The sequence below is a fragment of the Herpailurus yagouaroundi genome, unplaced genomic scaffold, assembly GCF_014898765.1.
Source record: "Herpailurus yagouaroundi ecotype Mexico unplaced genomic scaffold, PumYag 202, whole genome shotgun sequence".
Taxonomy (NCBI): domain Eukaryota; kingdom Metazoa; phylum Chordata; class Mammalia; order Carnivora; family Felidae; genus Herpailurus; species Herpailurus yagouaroundi.
In genome coordinates this window covers 224,044-242,897 of record NW_024412433.1, presented here as the reverse complement: position 1 = coordinate 242,897, position 18,854 = coordinate 224,044, and the positions used below count along the sequence as shown (strand labels likewise).

General features: G+C 57.5%; 1 protein-coding gene across 3 annotated transcripts in view; it reads left to right on the top strand.

The window, feature by feature from the left end:
• Positions 1 to 158: 158 nt before the first annotated feature.
• ATG4B (autophagy related 4B cysteine peptidase) overlaps positions 159 to 18,854 on the top strand; it is a 26,682-nt gene continuing 7,986 nt past the window's right edge. Inside the window, exons 1-8 of one of the 3 annotated variants that reach the window (XM_040450381.1) lie at positions 282 to 378; positions 869 to 962; positions 9,164 to 9,265; positions 9,410 to 9,481; positions 11,354 to 11,452; positions 11,844 to 11,945; positions 12,420 to 12,492; positions 15,193 to 15,272. In XM_040450381.1, the coding sequence (XP_040306315.1) occupies positions 956 to 962; positions 9,164 to 9,265; positions 9,410 to 9,481; positions 11,354 to 11,452; positions 11,844 to 11,945; positions 12,420 to 12,492; positions 15,193 to 15,272 (535 nt within the window). In that variant the 5' untranslated portion in view covers positions 282 to 378; positions 869 to 955. Of the gene's footprint in view, positions 379 to 868; positions 963 to 9,163; positions 9,266 to 9,409; positions 9,482 to 11,353; positions 11,453 to 11,843; positions 11,946 to 12,419; positions 12,493 to 15,192; positions 15,273 to 18,854 lie in introns of all 3 variants that reach the window. The other 2 variants (XM_040450379.1, XM_040450380.1) reach the window with 2 other exon arrangements.

The following is an 18,854-nucleotide window of genomic DNA, read 5'->3' as shown; positions in this document are numbered from 1 at the left end:
GGCGGCATGGCGCGCCGGCCGGTCCGTACGGCAAGATGGCCGCGCCGGCGGCCCGGGCGCACGGCGGGCTGACGCGCCCCCCCACCCCGGGGTCCCGCCGCCCGCCCGCGTCTGCTTCCGCTAGCCCAACGGGTCGCTGCCGAGGTCCCCGGAGCGAACGGTGCAGGCCGCCAGGGAGCGGAGCGCGCGGGCCCAGCCCTCGGCTTTGGGCCCCGCCGTACGCCAAGATGGCGGACGTGCGCTTCCAGCCTCACTTCCGGCCCCGCCCGCTCCCGCTAGGCCCGGATTGGCCCCGGCAGCGGCCCGTCGCGTCGCGCTGCGGAACCGTCGGAGCGACGCCGCTCTCAGTCGGCGGCCGGAGAGGGAAGATGGACGCAGGTGAGGGCCCGAGCGGGCGCTGGGCTACCCGCGGGCTGCGCTCTCCTGGCCCCTCGGCCGCCGGGGTGTCGCCCGGCCTCGGCGGGCATGAGGGCTGGGCGCGGGGCCGCGGGGCGGAGCTGGCCTTCACGCGGAGCGGGGCGGGGACGGCGTCCGTGGGGAGGCCGGCGCGGATGTGACAGCGGGTGTTTGCGTGTCTCGGCGCCTTCTCGGTCCCGCCCGGGCGCCCGGCGACAGGCCCAAGGCCAGCTCGGACGAGAAGGGGCCGCGTGGAGTCCCAGACGGGACACCGCCTCGGTGTCGGGCGCTTGCTGGGGGTCGGGCGGAGCTGGCTCTAGAAACTGCGGCCGGAGAATGCCTTGTCTTCCCCCACCCGCTCCCCATGCCCCGGGAATTAAGAAGTGGAGGACACTCTTGAGCTCTCTGGAGGCCAGAAACATACTCACGGCACGCGCTTCTTCTTCTTTTTCTTCTTCTTTTTTAAATTCAGTGACCAGTAGATCATGCCAGCTTCCTTTCCGTGGTTGAAGAGAGCACCTGAATTCATCTCATCATAACTTAACTTCTTGGGGTCCTAATGCAAAGTATGTGGCCGAGCGGGAGGGTGTGTGTATTATCCGTGTGTACACGTACATGTGCGAATATCCGCATATGTGGTGTTTTGGTCTGTCTCATCGTGCTTCTGTTCAGAGGAGAGACCGTCCCTTCATTTTTGCTGGCAAGCTATTTTAGGTCTTTGTTCAGTAGCCTTGAAAGCATTTCCAGGGCAGTCTTAGTCTTTTCGTTCATTATAGGGAGTGATTGGCCTTCAAGCACCGCTCCCCTCCCCCACCTGGTTTCATCCCACCTGGTTTCATCCCACCTGTCATCCTGGATGGCATTGTTTGCTGTGTCTTTCTTCTGGCAATGGCAACAAAAACTTACTGAAATCTCAGTTTGGAAATGAATGCAAACGTGTATGGCCAGTATTCAATGATTTGTAGCATCTTGTCCTTTAAATGTGTTGGGGAGGCTCAGTCAGTTAAGCCTGCGACTTCAGCTCAGGTCATGATCTCAGGGTTGTGGGTTCGAGCCCCGTGTCAGGCTCTGTGCTTCTGTGCTGACAGCTCGGAGCCTGGAGCCTGCTTTGGATTGTGTGCCTTCCTCTCTCTGCCCCTTCCTCGCTCGCGCGCGCGCTCTCTCTCTGTGTCTTAAGAATAAATAAAAACATTAAAAAATAATAATAAACGCGTTAAGTTGTGGTGGACACTTGCCCAGATTCCCAAAAGAGCAGGTTAAAGAGGTTATTTTTTGTGAGGTTTGTTTTAAAAAGAAGTGTCAGAGAGTGTTTTACTGTTTGCTGGGGGCAGGGGGCACAGGGTGGAGAAAGGAATAGAATTATTTACCCACTTTCTTGATGTTAGCCCTGCCCAGAAACTGTAGACCTTTGACATGGGAGAGTTGGTTAAGGGGGAAAACATGGTTTAATGCTGGTTGTATTGCCGTGCACGTGAAAATCAGCAGGTTAAAGTTAGGGGTAGCCACGTGGTGGTTCCCTGAAGTCATCTCCAGGGAAAACACCAAAGCTGTTTCAAAGTACCAGAAGGTGTTTGCATTTGAGGGCCTCTGTTGATGCTGATGAAAGTATGTGTGGTATCTGTAAGGACTCCAGGGATCAGGGGAGACTGGATCGTTAATCATCCCTAAAAGGATGCACAACATCACGTCTTTGCTGTTTGTGTTGTGTTCTTCTTTTTTTTTCTTCCCAGTTTAATTTTTTTTTTTTTTTAATTTTTTTTTCAACGTTTTTTATTTATTTTTGGGACAGAGAGAGACAGAGCATGAATGGGGGAGGGGCAGAGAGAGAGGGAGACACAGAATCGGAAACAGGCTCCAGGCTCCGAGCCATCAGCCCAGAGCCCGACGCGGGGCTCGAACTCACGGACCGCGAGATCGTGACCTGGCTGAAGTCGGGCGCTTAACCGACTGCGCCACCCAGGCGCCCCGATTCTGCCTTCTTTGACCAAATCTTATGCAATTCCTGGTGGTTCTGTTTTTACAGTGATCCATTTGATAAACTACATTTATTGTTGAGTGAGAGGTTTGTGTTGGGCATTGTTCTAGGCCCTGGCTAGAGACGTGAACAGAATAGACAAAAGCCATGCGGCTCACGTGGGAGCGGGATGTGGGCCAGGAGGGTTGGAGTCATGGGCAGGGTGTCTCTGCAGACAGAGGTAAGTTTTAGCTGAGACCCAAAAGCAGCGTAGGAGGAAGGGCAGGTGGCCCAGTGTGGCCGGGGTGCAGCAGGTTGGATGAGAGCTTAGGAGCTGAAGGCAGAGAGACGAATTGGGCCCAGGCACAGGACTGGGCTGTTTATTCTAAGCAAGTTGGTGACTCTTTGGGAGGTTTTGAGTGGAGGAGTACCGTGATGGGAAATGTGTTGCACACACTCACTCTGGCTCTTCCGTCCGGGAATGCTGCTTGTGCTGAGAGGGGCAAGGGCAGAAGCCAGGAGGCCGGTAGGGAGGCTCCAGTAGGGACGCTCTGCTAGGGACACTGGTTGGGAGCCTGTTGCAAGGAAGCCCAGCGGACCTTACTTAGTTGGGTCAAATTCTGGATGTGTTGGAGGCTTGAGACAACAGGACCGTCTGTGGGTTGGAGGTGATGGGGCGGTAGGAGGGGTCGAGAGGAAGGAGTCGAAGGTGGGGCTGAGGTTTGTGGCCTGAGCTGAGAAACTGCCGGGGAGGACCTTGGGAGTGGTGCCCGTGGGGAAGCTGTTGGGAGTTTGGCTTTGTACGTGTTGACTATTGTTCGACATCTGCTTTGTGACGTCCGGGGAGGTTTGGGTCCCCGGCCTGGAGCTGAGGGCGTGGGCCTGGACTAGAGGTTCAAGTGTGTGGGAAGCCACTTTGGAGGAGTTGCTGATGGTCTGAAGAGAAGGAAAAAGAAGGGGCCTAGGAGGGGTGCCCAGGGCTGCCGGCCGGGGCATAGGGGTCCAGAAGGCGGCAGGCTGGCTGCGGGCCCGTTGTGTTCTCCCCTGAGCCCCCAGCACTTGTGTCAAGACATGCTCTGGGTTCAGGGAACTGACCGGTGCCAGCGGTTAGAGAGCTGCACCGCCCGTCCCCTGAGGACAGAGCCGGCCGGCACCTTGTGCGCGCAGGCCTTCGCCCTGTGTCTGGTGCGTGGCTGGTAATTGAAGCAGAGGTTGAATCTGTGACACTTTCCCACTCTGCACTGTAAGGACTTCGGTTTGGAGAGTTTGCCACGTAAAGCTAGCCTGTTGTAACACGAAGGTGTAAACGGCGAGAAGGGGCTGCTGATCCCTGCGGGGCAGCAGGGTTCAGAGTGGCCTTCTGTCTGGGTGTGCTCATGAGCGCGTTATTTTCTAGTTCTTGGCGTCGCTAACGTTCCGGGTACTTTTCCTGTCTCTTCCTTCTATTCAGAATTGAACTGCCAACATCTTCATGTAAACTATTTGGGATTTTAGAAAGTAACTACTTGCAAACCTGCTATTTTAAACAGACATTTTCTGGGCTGCCTGGGTGGCTCAGTCGGTCGAGCATCCGACTCTTGGTTTGGGCTCAGGTTGTGATCTTACAGTTCATGGGTTTGAGCCCCATATCAGGCTCTGTGGTAACAGCATGGAGTCTGCTTGAGACTGTCTCCCTCTCTCTCTGCCCCTCCTCTGCTTTCTCACTCTCTCTGTCTCTAAAATTAAAAATTAAACGGGGCGCCTGGGTGGCTCAGTCGGTTAAGCGTCCGACTTCGGCTTGGGTCACGATCTCGCGGTCCGTGGGTTCGAGGCCCGCGTCGGGCTCTGGGCTGATGGCTCAGAGCCTGGAGCCCGCTTCCGATTCTGTGTCTCCCTCTCTTTTTGCCCCTCTCCCGTTCATGCTTTCTGTCTCAAAAATAAATAAAACGTTAAAAATTTTTTTTTAATTAAAAAAAAAGATTTAACTGTAAACATTTTTTTTTAATGTTTATTTTTAAGAGCCTTTGAGAGAGATGGAGAGGCAGAGCACAAGCGGGGGAGGAGCAGAGAGAGAGGGAGACAGAATCAGAAGCAGCTCCAGGCTCCGAGCTGTCAGCACAGAGCCTGATGTGGGACTCGAACTCACGAACCATGAGATCATGACCTGAGCTGAAGTCGGGGCTGAGCCGCCCAGGTGCTGCTTAGCATAAACGTTTTTAAAGGAAAGGGAGAACGCTTCTTTTGATTTTGTTTATAAAACATGATCTCTCAGAAGCTGTAGGTATTTTGGGGAAATGTCTTTGAAATGTGATGCTTTACAATAAGCTTGAAAGGAGCTAGTGGTGTGTGTATTTTGTATTTCTCCCTGGTTGGGTTGCGGTGTGATTGGTACTAAGCGGAGAGAAATTGGTGACATTCGTTGAGCACAGTTCCCTATTTTTGTGTCAAATTAATAACATAAATCAGAACATTTCTTTCCTGATGGAATTAGCATGCTATTAAAGGGTTTTCTGCTCCTTCTTCGGATGTGATCAGGGAGGAAAATGTGGAAAATCAAGTGTCTGGGACCCAGGTGACCAACCGAAGGCAAGTGCCTCTGAAGGAGCCCCTTTCTCACAGCGAATGGCACCTGTCAGCCCTTCTCGTCCTGCGCGTCACCTTAGTGGGGGTTAGTCATTTCCTGGGAGTCGGGAGACTGGCGGTCTTTTCGGGATTTGACCCTTTTTAACATGGAAGGTATGTGAACTGCTTCACACAGGATTGAGATCACACGGGATGGTGATGAAATTAGATAAAGGGCTCATCAATTTGCCGCAGCCTCTCTGGGAAGGAGGCAGAGGCCGCCGGCCGGTGTGAGCGGAGTTGGTAGACGAGTGGCCTCCCGTGTTGGCCACTTTGTTCAGGCGTTGCGAGCTGAGTTTTAAAGGGGGAAAGTGCTAGTTTGTCTATTGAACTGTTTTCTGAACGGGTGTCCTGTAACATTTTCCATTCTGCAGGGTCATTAATATGTGTTTTGACCAAATTAACACGAACGGCAAAAGTGTTCTCTGAGGGGAAGGGAGATTTAGTTCCATCCCATGAAATGTGAGGTCCAAGAGGATATGAAAGGGAGGAAGAGGGGATGCTGAAAACCACGGCTGGGTGCCACACATGTTACTGGGACCTTGCACCAGCCTGTGTCCCCACCCCCCCTGGGCAGAGCCAGTGGCTGTGTCCCTACTCCGTGGTCAGGGAACCCGGGCGTGCATCCTGCAGCCAGCAGGTGGGCTCTCTGTGCCCAGAACCAAATCTTCCAGCAGCTACAAAGTTGAACTTCGGACGTGCATGGATTTAGGAAAACATTGTCTTTGTTGGAGAGTACAATCTGGAAGGGCCAGGAGCTTGCTGGTGTGGTCCAGGCTCCGTGAGGGTGCCGGGCTGTGGGGGCACCAGGCGGGTCCTGTGGATTGCCGGGCAGGGTGGATTGCCGGGCAGGACTCTGGTGGCTGCACGGGGACGAGGGGTCCTTCGGTTGCGTTCCTGGGCTGAACTGCCACAGGTCCATGGGACTCGTCGCAGTGGCTGGCATCTGCGCTCTGAGCACGGCCCTGCGTCTATGAGGGAGGTTTGGGCCTTAGATGCAGTTTTGTGCTCCTGCGGGTTGTGTTCCAGGCCAGCTTCCTGCTCACATGGCCCTGGGGGCCACAACTCAGTTACAGAGCGTGGGGGCTTCTCGTTCCTGGCTGTGGCATTGCCAGCATGGCCAGCTCGGTCGCTCTCAGGGGACCCACCCTGAACCTCGCTTCCTGTCGCCCCTTGTGGCACAGAGCCTTTCAGGTTTCCTCCTCACACCGTCCCTGTTTTACCGATGAGAGGACCAAGGCAGAGAAAGGTCACCACCAAGTGAGGGTGAGCCTTCTGGTTCCACACGGCGGGGAGTGTGTTCGACAGGCAGGGTCCCCCAGGACCGGGAGGCGACCACGGTCCCTGTCTGAGGATGCCGCGGTGCGCTGGGGGCAGTGTGTCTGCAGCTGGTTCCAGAGGCAGATGGTATGTGACTTGCACCCCCCCCCCCCCCCCCCGGGGCGGTCAGTGGAGGGGCAGGAGCAGGAGAAACAGTGGTGTGAGGGGACATGGGGAACGGGCACGGCAGCGCTCTCTGGGGACCCGCAGATAACGTGTGCCCTCGCTTCAAGGCTCCTGCTGATCTGGCAAGAGCTGGGGTCACTCCCTGGTGTAGTTCATTCCCTTCAAGTGTCTGGCTCCTTGCTTGCTTTTGGCTGGGGCAGTAAAGGATCTGAGGGCACACAACCCATAATTTTGTTAGCTCTGGGACGAACTTTGGTGACCGGTGTTAAAGGAATGCCTCTTACTCCTTTCCCTCTGAAGTTGGCGTGGTTGCCTATAAACTTTGCTAGTAAACCTAAGAAATACACCTGCTTTGCATTTTGCCACCTCATTGATGAAAACCTCTCAACTTCAGAGGGGCCCCGGCTTTCACACGGAGTGGTGGCCCTTTGACGTGTGCCGCACCCCTGACGCGGTGCACGGGGGAGATGCCGCCCGGAGTACTCGGTAGCTCTCAGGGTCGTCAGAGACCCCTTCACCCGTAGTTGACGGCTGCGGCCGTAGGAGGACCTCAGACGTTAGTAGGGCAGGATGAGAGTGTGGTCCTGTGGTGGTGTCACTTGAGACCAGACAAGCTGTTTGCCCCCTTTCTCCTTGAGAATAGCTGAGTGTCCGCGTGGGTTACGGCCCAGAGGTCCGGATGAGAGAGAGAGAGGTAACAGGCATGGCGGTGTTTACAGCCCTGTGAGAAGGTGGAACGCGAGTCCGTTCCCGCGTAGCGTTTGCAGTTGTGTGCGGAGACCAGAATTGTCCCTAACAAAGGAGGGGGAGGTAGCCTTGGGCTGGGGCTCTTCCTCACGGTGGAAGCGTGGGCAAGTCACACGCACCGAGCGGGGCCCCTGCATGTGCCCGAAGCCCAGCGAGTGACGCCCCGGTGCCTGCATCCTGCTCAGGCGCTCTGGGCGGCGAGGCTTCTCTGGAAGCGCAAGACTGTTCTGATGCCATCTGATTCGGGGTGGGAAAAAAAGGCAGGGCTGGGTCTGGGTTCCTGACAGCCAGGGGCTTCTTTAAGTAGCCAGCACGGGGTCTTCTGTTGCTGTGGATGTCTCTGTTGGCGGAGCACTGGCGGCCAGCCCCGTGACGGGCATTAGCACGCCTCCAGCGCAGCCTCGCCTTGTGGAGGGAGTACAGTTGCGCGCCTTTGAGCCTGCAGGTCTGCGTCCTCGTCCTCGATATTAATGATGCCAGCTGACCTCGGAGCCCTTCAGTCTGCCAGCTTCTGTGTGAGCGCCTCGCGGGGAGGATTTCACAGACACTTTGCAATCGCACTGCGAGAGCATCCTGTTACTTTCCCCCCTACCCCCCCATATTATGGGCAAGGAAATTGCTACACCAGGAGGTCAAGGAGCCCAAAGAACTTAGAAGCTGTGAGTGCCTGAGCTAGGATTTGAACCCCTACTGCCAGCGCCATACCCCCGACACCCCCAGGGGATCGCACACAGCACAGACCGATACACTGGGACGTTCACGCAGGAAACTGGGCGCTTGAGCGCTCAGGGCATGGACATCTGTGCAGCGGGACACCGTGAGACTGGTAGACATTTGCTGGAGCTCTGTGTCTGTGTGGACTGACCGCGTTGTTGTCCAGAACAGAGAGGAGGAAATCAGGGGTGTGGTGTAGTTCCTTTGTGGATCCACACGTAGACCTCTGGAAGGAGATTCACCGCTGGGTGTGAAGCTGCAGATGATTTTTTATAATATTTTTGTAGTCTTGGGGTTTTAAAAATCAATATATCGTTGTTACCAAAAGGTGAGGCTGTTGTCAAAAAGTAAATTCATGTGCGGGAGAAACTATTATGATAGATTTTCCAAAGATTTTGGGGAAGCTACAGGTGAAGGGTACAAGTGACTAGGTGCCACTGAGGCTTGGGAGCTAGCAGATGAGAGCTGTGCATTTTTGTTCCATGAGGAGCAGCCACAGAGTTGGGGGGCCCGGGACCTACTGTGCACCTTGCCTCGTGGGTGTCTGTGCTCTGCCGGGTCTGGAGACTGTGTGCACAGGGTTTCCTCAGCCGGGTCCAAGGACAGAGAGGGACCCTGGGCCTCTAGTTTCTTAGCTGAAGCAACACAGTATTAAGTGGTGCTCAGGACTTGCTAGCTCCACACACGGCAACCTCCTTAGCAGGTGGGAGCCGGTGGCCTTGTTCTCAGAGCGTCAGTGAAGTGGAAACAGCTTGCAGGGGCCTCTGGGTCTGTTTCTGGGAGTCTGTGTCCCGCCCTCTGCATCTGGCTTCATCGTCCAGGAGCTTGTTTTCTTGCCCCTGAAGTGCCTGCCTTCCCCCACGGCATCTGGACACATGCTCCCAGGGGACATTTACTCCACCGTCTGTTCAGTCTGCAGGCCCCCGTGTGCACTGAGATGCCAGGGCTACTTTTGTCCTGTAGGTTTAAATTTAAAACAAGTACTTAATGGGGCACCTGAGTCTAGATTTTGGCTCAGGTCATGGCCTCAGCATGGGACCAAGCCCAGCATTGGGCTCCACGCTGAATGTGTAGCCTGCTTGGGATTCTCTCCCTGCCCTGGGCCTAGCCCAGTGGGCCTCACCTACGTGTCTGCCGGAAGGTGAGGCTCGGGCCGGGAGGGGGGTGGGGGGGGCAGATAGCTGGCACGACCCTGCGGAGATATAGAATTCCACCTAGCTCTTTATACAGAAATGCTAGAGATAGTCTCTGATGCTGTTCTCTGAAATCATAAAAATGGGATCACTGTGTGTTTGGTTTCAATAGCTACTCTGACCTACGACACTCTTCGATTTGCCGAATTTGAAGATTTCCCGGAGACCTCAGAGCCTGTGTGGATACTGGGTAGAAAATACAGCATTTCCACAGGTATTAGCCGTGGTGAGGCCTGCTGTGCTCACGGGGCTCAGTCTACAAAAAGCGTTTTGTGGTAATAATAGTTACCTGCTAAGTTTCTGTGACACCTGATCTACCAAGTTAAGGCTGTGTTTTCTTCTTTTAAATAATCCCTAGAAAAGGATGAGATCTTGTCCGACGTGGCGTCCAGACTTTGGTTTACATACAGAAAAAACTTCCCAGCCATTGGTAAGTACTCTGTCTGTTACAACCTGTGACGATACGTACGTCGTATGAGGAGGGAAACTTGACAGTTAACTTCAGGATGCTAGTTATTTTTCACTTCGTTTTAATTGTTGTAGCAACCTGAACTAAATATAAGCCGGCTGAGGGCTCGCCCCTGGTGTGGCAGAGTCAGGGGCCAAACCCAGGACTCCTGATTCTTCCGAGGGCAGAGATTATCGGTGTGCAAGTCAAGGTTTCTTCCTGGGACCTGAGATCAGGATAATGAGTCACAACCGGCATTTAAAAATGCAGAACAGAAGGGGACACGAATTGGTGTGTTACCGTAGCGCACAGCGTGTCAATCCAGGAGGATCTAGTTTGTGTGTCTGAGTGTTGTCCCCGGGCCGTGGTGGTGACAGTTCGCTTCCTGCTGTGGGGCCAGCATGTGTGGAAGCCATTGCCCTGTATCCGACACTTTTAAAATTTTTTTTGAAGTTTATTTATTTTGAGAGGGAGGGAGGGAGGGAGACAGACAGAGAATATCCCAAGCAGGCTCCATTCTGTCAGCGCAGAGCCCAACACGGGGCTCAGTCCCATGAACCATGACCTCATGACCTGAGCCAAAGTCCGACATTTTACCAACTGAGCCACCCAGGCGCCCCCCTCACCCCCGCCCCCATTACCTTTTCCGATGTGTTCCGCACTTAGCCGTGGGAGAGCTGAGGGGCAGCGCACATACGTACGTGCCTACATACGTAGCACGAGCGTACGTCCCACTGAGAGTGACCCTTTGTCGTCGGGACCCTGGGGGTGGACAGGTTGGGCACCAGGGCTCGGCCTGGCCTTTGCCGTTTGGAGAACCTGACACTGGAGGTGGTGGGGCACCAGAAGGCCAACGGGTGGCTGGTCTCAGGCCCCTCACCCAGACGCGGTTTCCTGCGTCCCTGGAGTGAGGTGTGTGTGGCCGAGCCATGGTGCCTGTCGGGGAGCGTTGCAGAGTGCGGACCCGAGGCCTGTGCCACCACACACCACTGTCTGATGAGCCCTGTCGGCTGCGCCCTGGGATTGAGGCGGGGTGGGGGTGCCTGGCGGTGCTGGCAGGACCCCGCTGTCCTGTGGGTCTGCGGTCTGGGCACAGAAGGACAGGCCGAGAGGAGCCTTGTGCGGTTTGGTGAAGTCCTCGAGAAGGACGCGGCCTGCCTGTGAGGGCCACCATGGTCTCTTTCCTGCCCTGGCTATGCGGAGAGGACTAGTTTGTCTGGGGCGCTGCGCTCTGAAAGCCCAAGAGGCTTCGTGGGAGGGGCTGTCCGAGGCTCTGAGGTGACGTGGGCAGGGACAGTGGAGCCAGCTGGGGCGACCCTGGCATCTCTGCTCCTCCAGCACCTGCCTGTGGAATTGCGGGTGGATAGGACGTACAGGTGTCTCCTGGCGTGCCAGGGCCCATCCCGGAGGCACGCAGAGCTGCTCTGCCTGGTGGCCACACCCTCTGTGCCCCGGGGCGGGCCTGCTGCCAGGGCACGGGGTTGTTGCTGACCCCCCGGTTCTGCTCCTGCCCTGCGGCCGATGCGCCCCTGCCCGCTCTCGCAGCACCTGCGTCTCTGCCCTTCTGGGGCTTGGAAAATGGCTCCTGATTCAGCTTCAGGTTTCCTAGATTACTCACGAGGCTTCCTGTCTTTTCATGTGTTCCACACACTCTTAATTCTCTGCGACTTTCACCCATCTTGAGAGGATGGCAGGGTGCGTCACTGCCCACTAAATGTGCCCTTGGCATGAGCAGGCTCTAAATGGCCTGTCACCTGGGGTGCAGCTGAGGTGGCGTCCGGGCCTCCCGCCGGTGGCCTCCTGGCCCACCGGGCCCTCTGACAGCGAGGCCTGTCTGTCTGTCTGCCCTGCCAGGGGGGACCGGCCCCACCTCGGACACAGGCTGGGGCTGTATGCTGCGGTGTGGACAGATGATCTTTGCCCAGGCCCTGGTGTGCCGGCATTTAGGCCGAGGTGAGTTATGGCGCAGGGACGGCAGCGTTCTCAGCAAAGGGGACTGTGGGGTGAGGTCACCCAGAGTGATCACTGGTGGAGCAGAGACTGGGGTTCAGGGTTTTCTTGAGTGGTGACCCCCTGGGTTTCGTCAGCTCGAAAAAGTGACTGTAAAGGATACTGATGAGCGTTTGTCTTTCAAAAACTCTTTATAAAAAAGTCACTGAAACCACGTCTGTCTTCTGCGTGGATTTGTTCCGGTGGGTTAGCTCATACGTATTTGGAAGCTTGGAGAATTTGTTAACGTCAGGAAGGTTCAGGGAAGGGTATCCTCTGTGGCTTGGGTGTTCTAGAAGCGTAAAGGCCTCTCTCTGCTATTTGGGTACCGCTGACCTCTGCATGTCTCCGGTAGATTGGCGGTGGATGCAGCGGAAGAGGCAGCCGGACAGCTACTTCAGCGTGCTCAACGCGTTCATCGACAGAAAGGACAGTTACTACTCCATTCACCAGATAGGTGGGAGGCTGCGGATGTGCGGGGTCCCCCGAGAGCCGCTCTGCTGTGGGGTGTGCGAGGCGTGAGGCTGTATGTAGGTCATTCCGGCCCATAACCGGCGGGGCTGTGAAAGTCGGACCCTGCCCCCGAGGGTTCGTCCCGCTCTGCGCCCTTCGCGGGGTCCGAGTGCTCCTTGTGTTGATTCGTGTTCTCCTGCGGGGCAGGGGAGAGGCAGAGCTCTGAGAGACCCGGCCCTCCTGCTCCTCACCGAGGGGCTGGGGTCCTGGCTCGTAGTGAAGGGCAGCCCTGGCGTGGCCTCCGCGCCTCTCGCGAGGAAGCGTCCTGGTGTGCGTGGGGAGGGCCCGCTGGAGGCCGGGGTGGGAGCGCCCGTGCGGGCTTCCTGTGGAGCGATGCTGCTGCCGCTTCGCGGGGGTGGGGGGGGGGCGGGGGGGCGGGCTGCGGTGCCCGTCACTCATCCCGTCTTGTTTCCTGCAGCACAAATGGGAGTCGGCGAGGGCAAGTCCATCGGCCAGTGGTACGGGCCCAACACGGTCGCCCAGGTGCTCAAGTACGTGCCAAGCTCTGTCCCTCCCGTGTCCTGGGGCGTAGTGGAGCGCGAGACTCCTCTGAGTCTCACTTGCTGAAGGCCGTGGGGGGGGGGTCTTCCCCTCTTCCCCTCACGGGCGGCTGCACCAAGTGGTCTCCTGTGTGGAATTTCTGTTTCCCGATAAACGAACATCTTCACCCATATGGCGCACTTTGGGTGGGGCCCGTGTGTGTCGCCCGGACCACCCACTGGTGCTTTCTGAGGGTCTGGGAGGTTGACGCTGGTCTGGAGCGACGGCAGTGTGGCGTGGGCACCGTGGGGCTCTGCCCCTTCCCGGGGCCCCGTGTCTGCAGCTGCAGCTTTCCCTCCACGTCCCGACTCGTGCACGTGCTGCCCACCCCCCCGGGCTCTTCCCAGGCTCCTCGCTCAGCGGGTCTGAACCGGCCCTTGTCCTTCGGCCCCAAGCCCGCTCCTCCTCGTTACGGCGACGGGCTGCCAGCTCCGCCCGGCTGCCCTGGTCGCGTTTCCTGGGTTGGAGGAACCCAGATGCTGCCTTCTCTCGCACGTCCGCCTCCTAGCTGAGCCCCGAGCCCACCCGCCATCTGTGTTCTTTCCCAGCCCCCCATTTGCTCAGCCCCCCACCACATGCCCTCAAGGGCCCTGGGCCCAGCCCCGCGTGCCTCGGGAGCCTCGTCTGCGGATGGTCAGTCTCCCTGCATGGTGCGCGCGCGTGGTCGGTCTGTGTGGCCCGTGTGCCTGGCCTGTTTGTGCGGTCAGCGTGTGTGGTCTGCATATGACTCTCCTGGTGTGCTCTGTGCATACGGTCTGTCTTTGTGGTCCGCGGTGCACGTGGCCCGTGTGTGCCGTGGCTATGTGGTCCACGTGAGTGTGGTGTGCTGTCTGTGTGGTGTGCGTGTTTGCAGGTGTTCTCTGCGTGGCCTGTGTGTGTGGTCTGTGCGGTGTGCTGGTTTGCGTGGGTGCTCTCCATGTGCTCTGCATGTCTGGACACGGGGTCTGTCCACGGGCTCTGCATGTGGACTCTCCCTGTCTCAGCTGTTCCCTCGCTCTGCGTCCCCGCTGCTGCTCTGAAGAGCTCCTTCGAGGTTGCTGTCAGTCTAGTGGTCACATCTGAAGGCCAGGTTTGGGTCCTCTGTTTACTCCGCCGTCCAGCAGGTGGCCCTCGATGCAGGTGTTCTGTCTTGGAAACCCTGGGCTGCACGGTCATGCTCTCTGGTCCCTGTCGATGCCTCCATTGTGGCCACTTCGCCCCATCGGGGAGCACCGCAGGCCCGGCCTGGGCCCTTGGCCGCTGTCTCCGTCAGCACCGGCCTCAGCTGCTGTGTGCACGCAGCCGGCTCCCAGAGCCACGTGCCCAGCCTCCAGGCCCAGGTCCACATGCTTCCTCAGCATCACCCCTTAGGTGTCTGAGGGGCAGGTCAACCTAACAGCCAGAACCCAAAGCCGGCCCCCCTGCCCCCCCCTCCCCAGCCTGTTCCTCTACAGGGAACGGCAGTGCTGTCCTTCCTTCCAGAATTCAGGCCAACAACTGAGATCCTGCCAGACTCTTTCTCGGCACACCCTGTCCCAGTGTGTCCAGACTCTAACCAGGGGTCACTGCTTCCCTGTCCTTACCCTGGCCCAAGCCCCGTCTTTTGCCTCCTCCTTGGTCTTCCTTTTCTGTCATTCTTGAGTCTCTGTGGAAATAGCAGTAGGTGACGCTTTCACAAAGTGCAAGTTGACCACCTGCCTCTTCTCTGCTCGGAACCGTCCTGGGGCTTCCCAGCCGAGTCCAGGGAAAGCGGTGAGCACACGCGGGGCCCTGCCTCCACTGCCCACCCTGTGCTCGCTCCCAGGCACTCTGCACCTGCCCTGGAAGTGCCCCCCACTGCTGCTCCGTGCTTCTCCACGACGCCTGCTGCCCACACGCTTCTTCGGAACGTCAGCCTCACGAGGGGCTGCTCTGTGTCTTGTGCGTCCGTGAGTTTCGGGCCCGCACCTGGCCCTTGGCAGATGTGAGAGGGAGGCAGCCAGTGGCGTGTTGCACGCGCTCCCCCGGCCTCCACTCTGGCCTCCCGTTGGGAGCGGCTCTGTGTGGCTGCCCCGTGCCTTCCACGTGCGTCCCCAGACAAACCAGGTCCTCTCTGTCACCTGGGCGGCCCCACCCCGTCACCCAGCACCCAGGGTGCACTCGCCCACCTTCCTGCTGCACCTTCGGTTGCTCTCTGGGTTTCTTCAGAATCTTGTCTTTGGCCTCGGTTCTTTTCCGCTGCTGTTCGCAGTTGTGAAACCAGATGTCTGTGGGAGGACCCGAGTGCTGGTCAGTCTGGCACTTTTGGAGCTGCGTGTGCAGGTGCTGGGAGAAGCGGGGGGCTGGACCCGCCTGGGTCGGCCACACCCCCGGTGCCTGAGGCAGGGCTTGCGCCCCAGTTCCCTTTCCGCGTGCAGCTGGGTCAGGAGGTGATGCCGCGCAGGGCTCTGGCGCGGGGACTGTGTCCGCAGGTGGAGGCTGCGGGTGATGGAGGGTGCGCTGGGCCCAGGTGGGAACAAGCAGGCCGCAGCCTCGGCCTTCCTCCCGCCTGCGGTGCTGACCATCTCGGTCGTCATCTTTCTCATCCGCAGAAACTGCTAGAGCATTTGACGCTCTTTCCTTCACCTGCCCCGCACAAGTGAGATGTCTTTGATCGTGAAGGCTTATTGGTGTGTTCTCCCTTTTTCTGTCAGGAAGCTTGCTGTCTTCGACACGTGGAGCGCCCTGGCAGTCCACGTAGCGATGGACAACACGGTGGTGATGGAGGACATCAGTAAGTGAACGGGCATGCGGGGCTGTGGCTGGTGGGCCTCGGGGGCGGCTCCCTGGCCCACGCTGGGCGCCCCCCCCCCCCCCGGCGTGCAGGTCGGCGCCCCACGCGCAGGCCAGGGGACCCCTTGTTCTCTTTCAGCACACACCAGGCTTTGGGGAGGGCCTGGATTCTCTGTAGAGCTGGGTTGGGTCCCTTAGTGCCCCGTGCTGTTTTGTGTCCTCGTTGCAAGTGAAGTGTTCCGGTGTGCTGGGTCAGCCCCTCGCGGGCATCCGTGCGCCGCAAGGAAAGGCAGGAATGGCTTTCTGCTGCGCCGTCTCGGGCCAGCGTGCAGCAGGAAAGGGGACGTAGCTCTGTCCCTCCCTCTGGAAGGATCCACGGGAAACCTGGAGGCGTCCAGGCATGCTGAAGTGGTAGCCCAGGAGGAAAACGGCTGCATCTGGCAGATAGCCTCTAGAGAGTGAGTTTTGAATGTGGAGTTGACATCCTCTTGTGCTACCAAGCCGACAAAACTCTTGCGAACGTCTTAGTTTTTTCCTCGGGAACGCCTTTTCCCCACAGTTTCCCAGCCCTCCCTCCCTCCGGTCTTGTTGAAGATTGTCACATAAGAAAGAGCCTTGTGAGCCAGCTGATCTGCGGGAGGAGGTCTTGTGCTGTGATGGCGGGTGGGGGGCCCCCGCCACAAGCGCACCTGGGCCCGAGGCACTGCTGCTCCCCGCTGCCGACTGGCCCTTCCCCTCTTCAGCCGGGGGACAGCGTCCATGAGGTGTCAGGGGAGCCAGGGTCGGGCCTCCAGCAGGCAGCGGCCCTCTGCCCGGCCCGCCCTCCCAGCTCACCGACCCTGTGTCCCCTGAGGGCTGGCCGACCAGGGCCCCCACAGAAGGACACGTATCTTTTCCCTCTGGCTTCTCCTCACATTCTGTTTCTAGAAATGTTTGTGACACGTTGGACACTATGGAAACGCACAGAGAATGAGGGAAACGCCACTTGATTTTCTCACTTGGAAATGGTTCCTGTTGGCGTATAGACGGCCCCTCCTAGTGTGTGTCTCGTTTCTGAGAGCGGTCCTTACAGGCGTCAACAGCAGCCTCTTCCGTCAGTGAAACGTCACAGCCATCTGTTGTCTGTTCACTTCCCGATACACATCAGGGTTTTTTTGGCCCCGTTGTTGGGGGAACCGCTTACCTCAGGGTCTACCCAGTCAGCCTCCCAACCTGCCCTCAGACGAGCGAGGCTGGCTCCCTGGTGCGGTGCCAGGAGGGGTGAGGGACAGGCTGCTGTCCGGAACCTCCATTCCTCGGTGGGGAGGGTGCTGGCTGGCACCTGGAGGAGACTCAGCCACGTGGCTGGACGCTGGCTCCCGGCTCTCAGGGTCTCAGGTCGCCCGCGGCAGTGCTGCTGGAGACGAGGTGCAGATCCGGGGTTTGTCTGAGGACGACATGGGTCTGTTCTGGGCAGGGTTCCTAAGCGGGGTGAGTGTGGCCGCCCGGCCGTGATCAGGGCCCCGTGGTCCTCCCCTCCTGAGTCAGAAGCGCTGTATGCTGGTCACAGGGACGACTGAGGAAGGACAGCATCAGAACCCGACCCACAAGGACACTGGGGCTGAAGACGTGCAGAGACCTGAGGGGTGAGGGGTGCGTGGAGTAGACGGAGGTGCTTCCCAATGGCTGTGCTAATGCTTTTGGTTTTAGGAGCCCCAGGGGAGGCCCCGTGGGCCGCAGCAAAGGCCTGAGGGCAGCCTCTTTGTAGTCACGGGGGCTGAGGTCGTGGGCACAGGAGGAAAAGCTCTGATTCAGCAAAGCAAGTGGTGGAGAACCAGCAGTGGCCGAGCAAGGGCCGACCTAGTTTTCAGAGCCGCTTCGGGAGTGGTCAGCCGGAAGCACCCCGGGTGTGCAGGGTCAGCCGGAAGCACCCCCAGAGCCCCTCCCCAGGGAAAGCGCGGGCTTCCCACCTTCCCTCCTCTTCAGGGGAAGTGTGCTGGGCGAGGGGAGGCCTTGCTGGTTGGGATGTCCCCACCCACCTGCCCACCCTCCTTGGGGGGCCGGCCAGGACACCCAGAGCAGCCTCTGCCCCTGCCAGCGCTTGCCGTCAGTGGGTTTAGACCCTCGTGAACAAGCAGACAGTGGGAAGTCACTGGATCTGGGGAATTACAGATTGACAGAGACAGTCTGGTGTTGCGCACGAATGAAGGAAAACTAAACTCGAGCACAGCGGAGAAAGCATGTGGTGGCAAGACCCTGGTGGCAGAGATAAAACAGAGGTGGCTGTGGATAGAATTTTCAGGAGGCAAGGACAGGTGGCCGTGAAGGAACGGGAGGAAAGCTTCCCCGCTCCAGAGCAGGTGTTATCTGTAGAACCGGAGACCTCCGACTTTTTAGCCAAGAGTTGTTCAGATATGCTTGTTCCTGGTGACACTTCCAAGCTGCAGAGATAAAAGAGACACTTTTATAAGCACCCAATTGACGATGATAATAAGCTGCCTTTGAAGAAAGGTGATCCTACTGGCCTGGCTGTCTCTCTTCTGCCACAGGAGATGCTGGCGGAGACAGGTCAGCATCCCGAGGCAGTGGCCTGGCTTGTGAGCTGGGGGCCCAGGCGGCGTTCAGCTGTTGTCACTGATAGAAACACAGGGGGCTTTTACATGGTAAGGGTGTTAGAGCAGCACGACAGAATTGCCAGTGGGTGCCTGGTACAAACGAAAACCCGTTGTTCGTTAACAGCAGGACGTTTGCAGTGTTTGGGCCACATGCAGCCTTGGTGGGTCCCCAGAGTGCAGCAGTGACAGGCCCTGCTCCCGTCCTCTCTTGAGCCCATCCACATGAGATTCTGTGCTAGTGATGAAGATGCAGTGAACCAGGAAAGTGTCACAGAACAGTAAACAGACTAGGTGACAGGTTGAATATACGGAACGTGGAGTCACGGAGCCGCCCGATCACACCGTAAGAGAGGTTAGCAGATACACATTGAACTCTAGATTCTGGCCACAGAACATACCTTTTTGAAGTGTCCGTGTGTATAAACTAATGGAGACTAAATAGAAGACACGATACTACCTAGAGATTTGAAACCGGCCTTAGCTTTTGGATCAAAAGAAGTGAAGTTTACAGGCTCCGTATCAGAATCTGATGCATTCTAAACTCAGGAAGAGCCTGTATCTGCAGTACTGCTTGCCAGATACTAAAAAGTGAAAACACACGAAGCGAGCATATACTCAAGAAGTTAGGGAAAGAACAACAAAATTAGCTGAAGAAATCCAGGAAGAGTGGTATTCATAAAGACCAATTGATGATTACTGATTTAAAAGAAGGAATTGTAGAACTAATAAATTCTGGAGCTGGCTTTTTCAAAATAGCAATAACACATCACCAGGTAACTTTATCAAGAGAAAATGGGAAGGGGCACGTGGGTGGCTCTGTTTCATCATGACCTGACTTTGGCTCAGGTCATGATCTCAAGGTTCACAAGTTCGAGCCCCACGTTGAACTCAGTGCTGTGAGCGCAGAGCCTGCCAGATCTTCTGTCCTCCCTCCCTTCCTTCCTTCCTTCCTTCCTTCCTTCCTTCCTTCCTTCCTTCCTTCCTTCCTT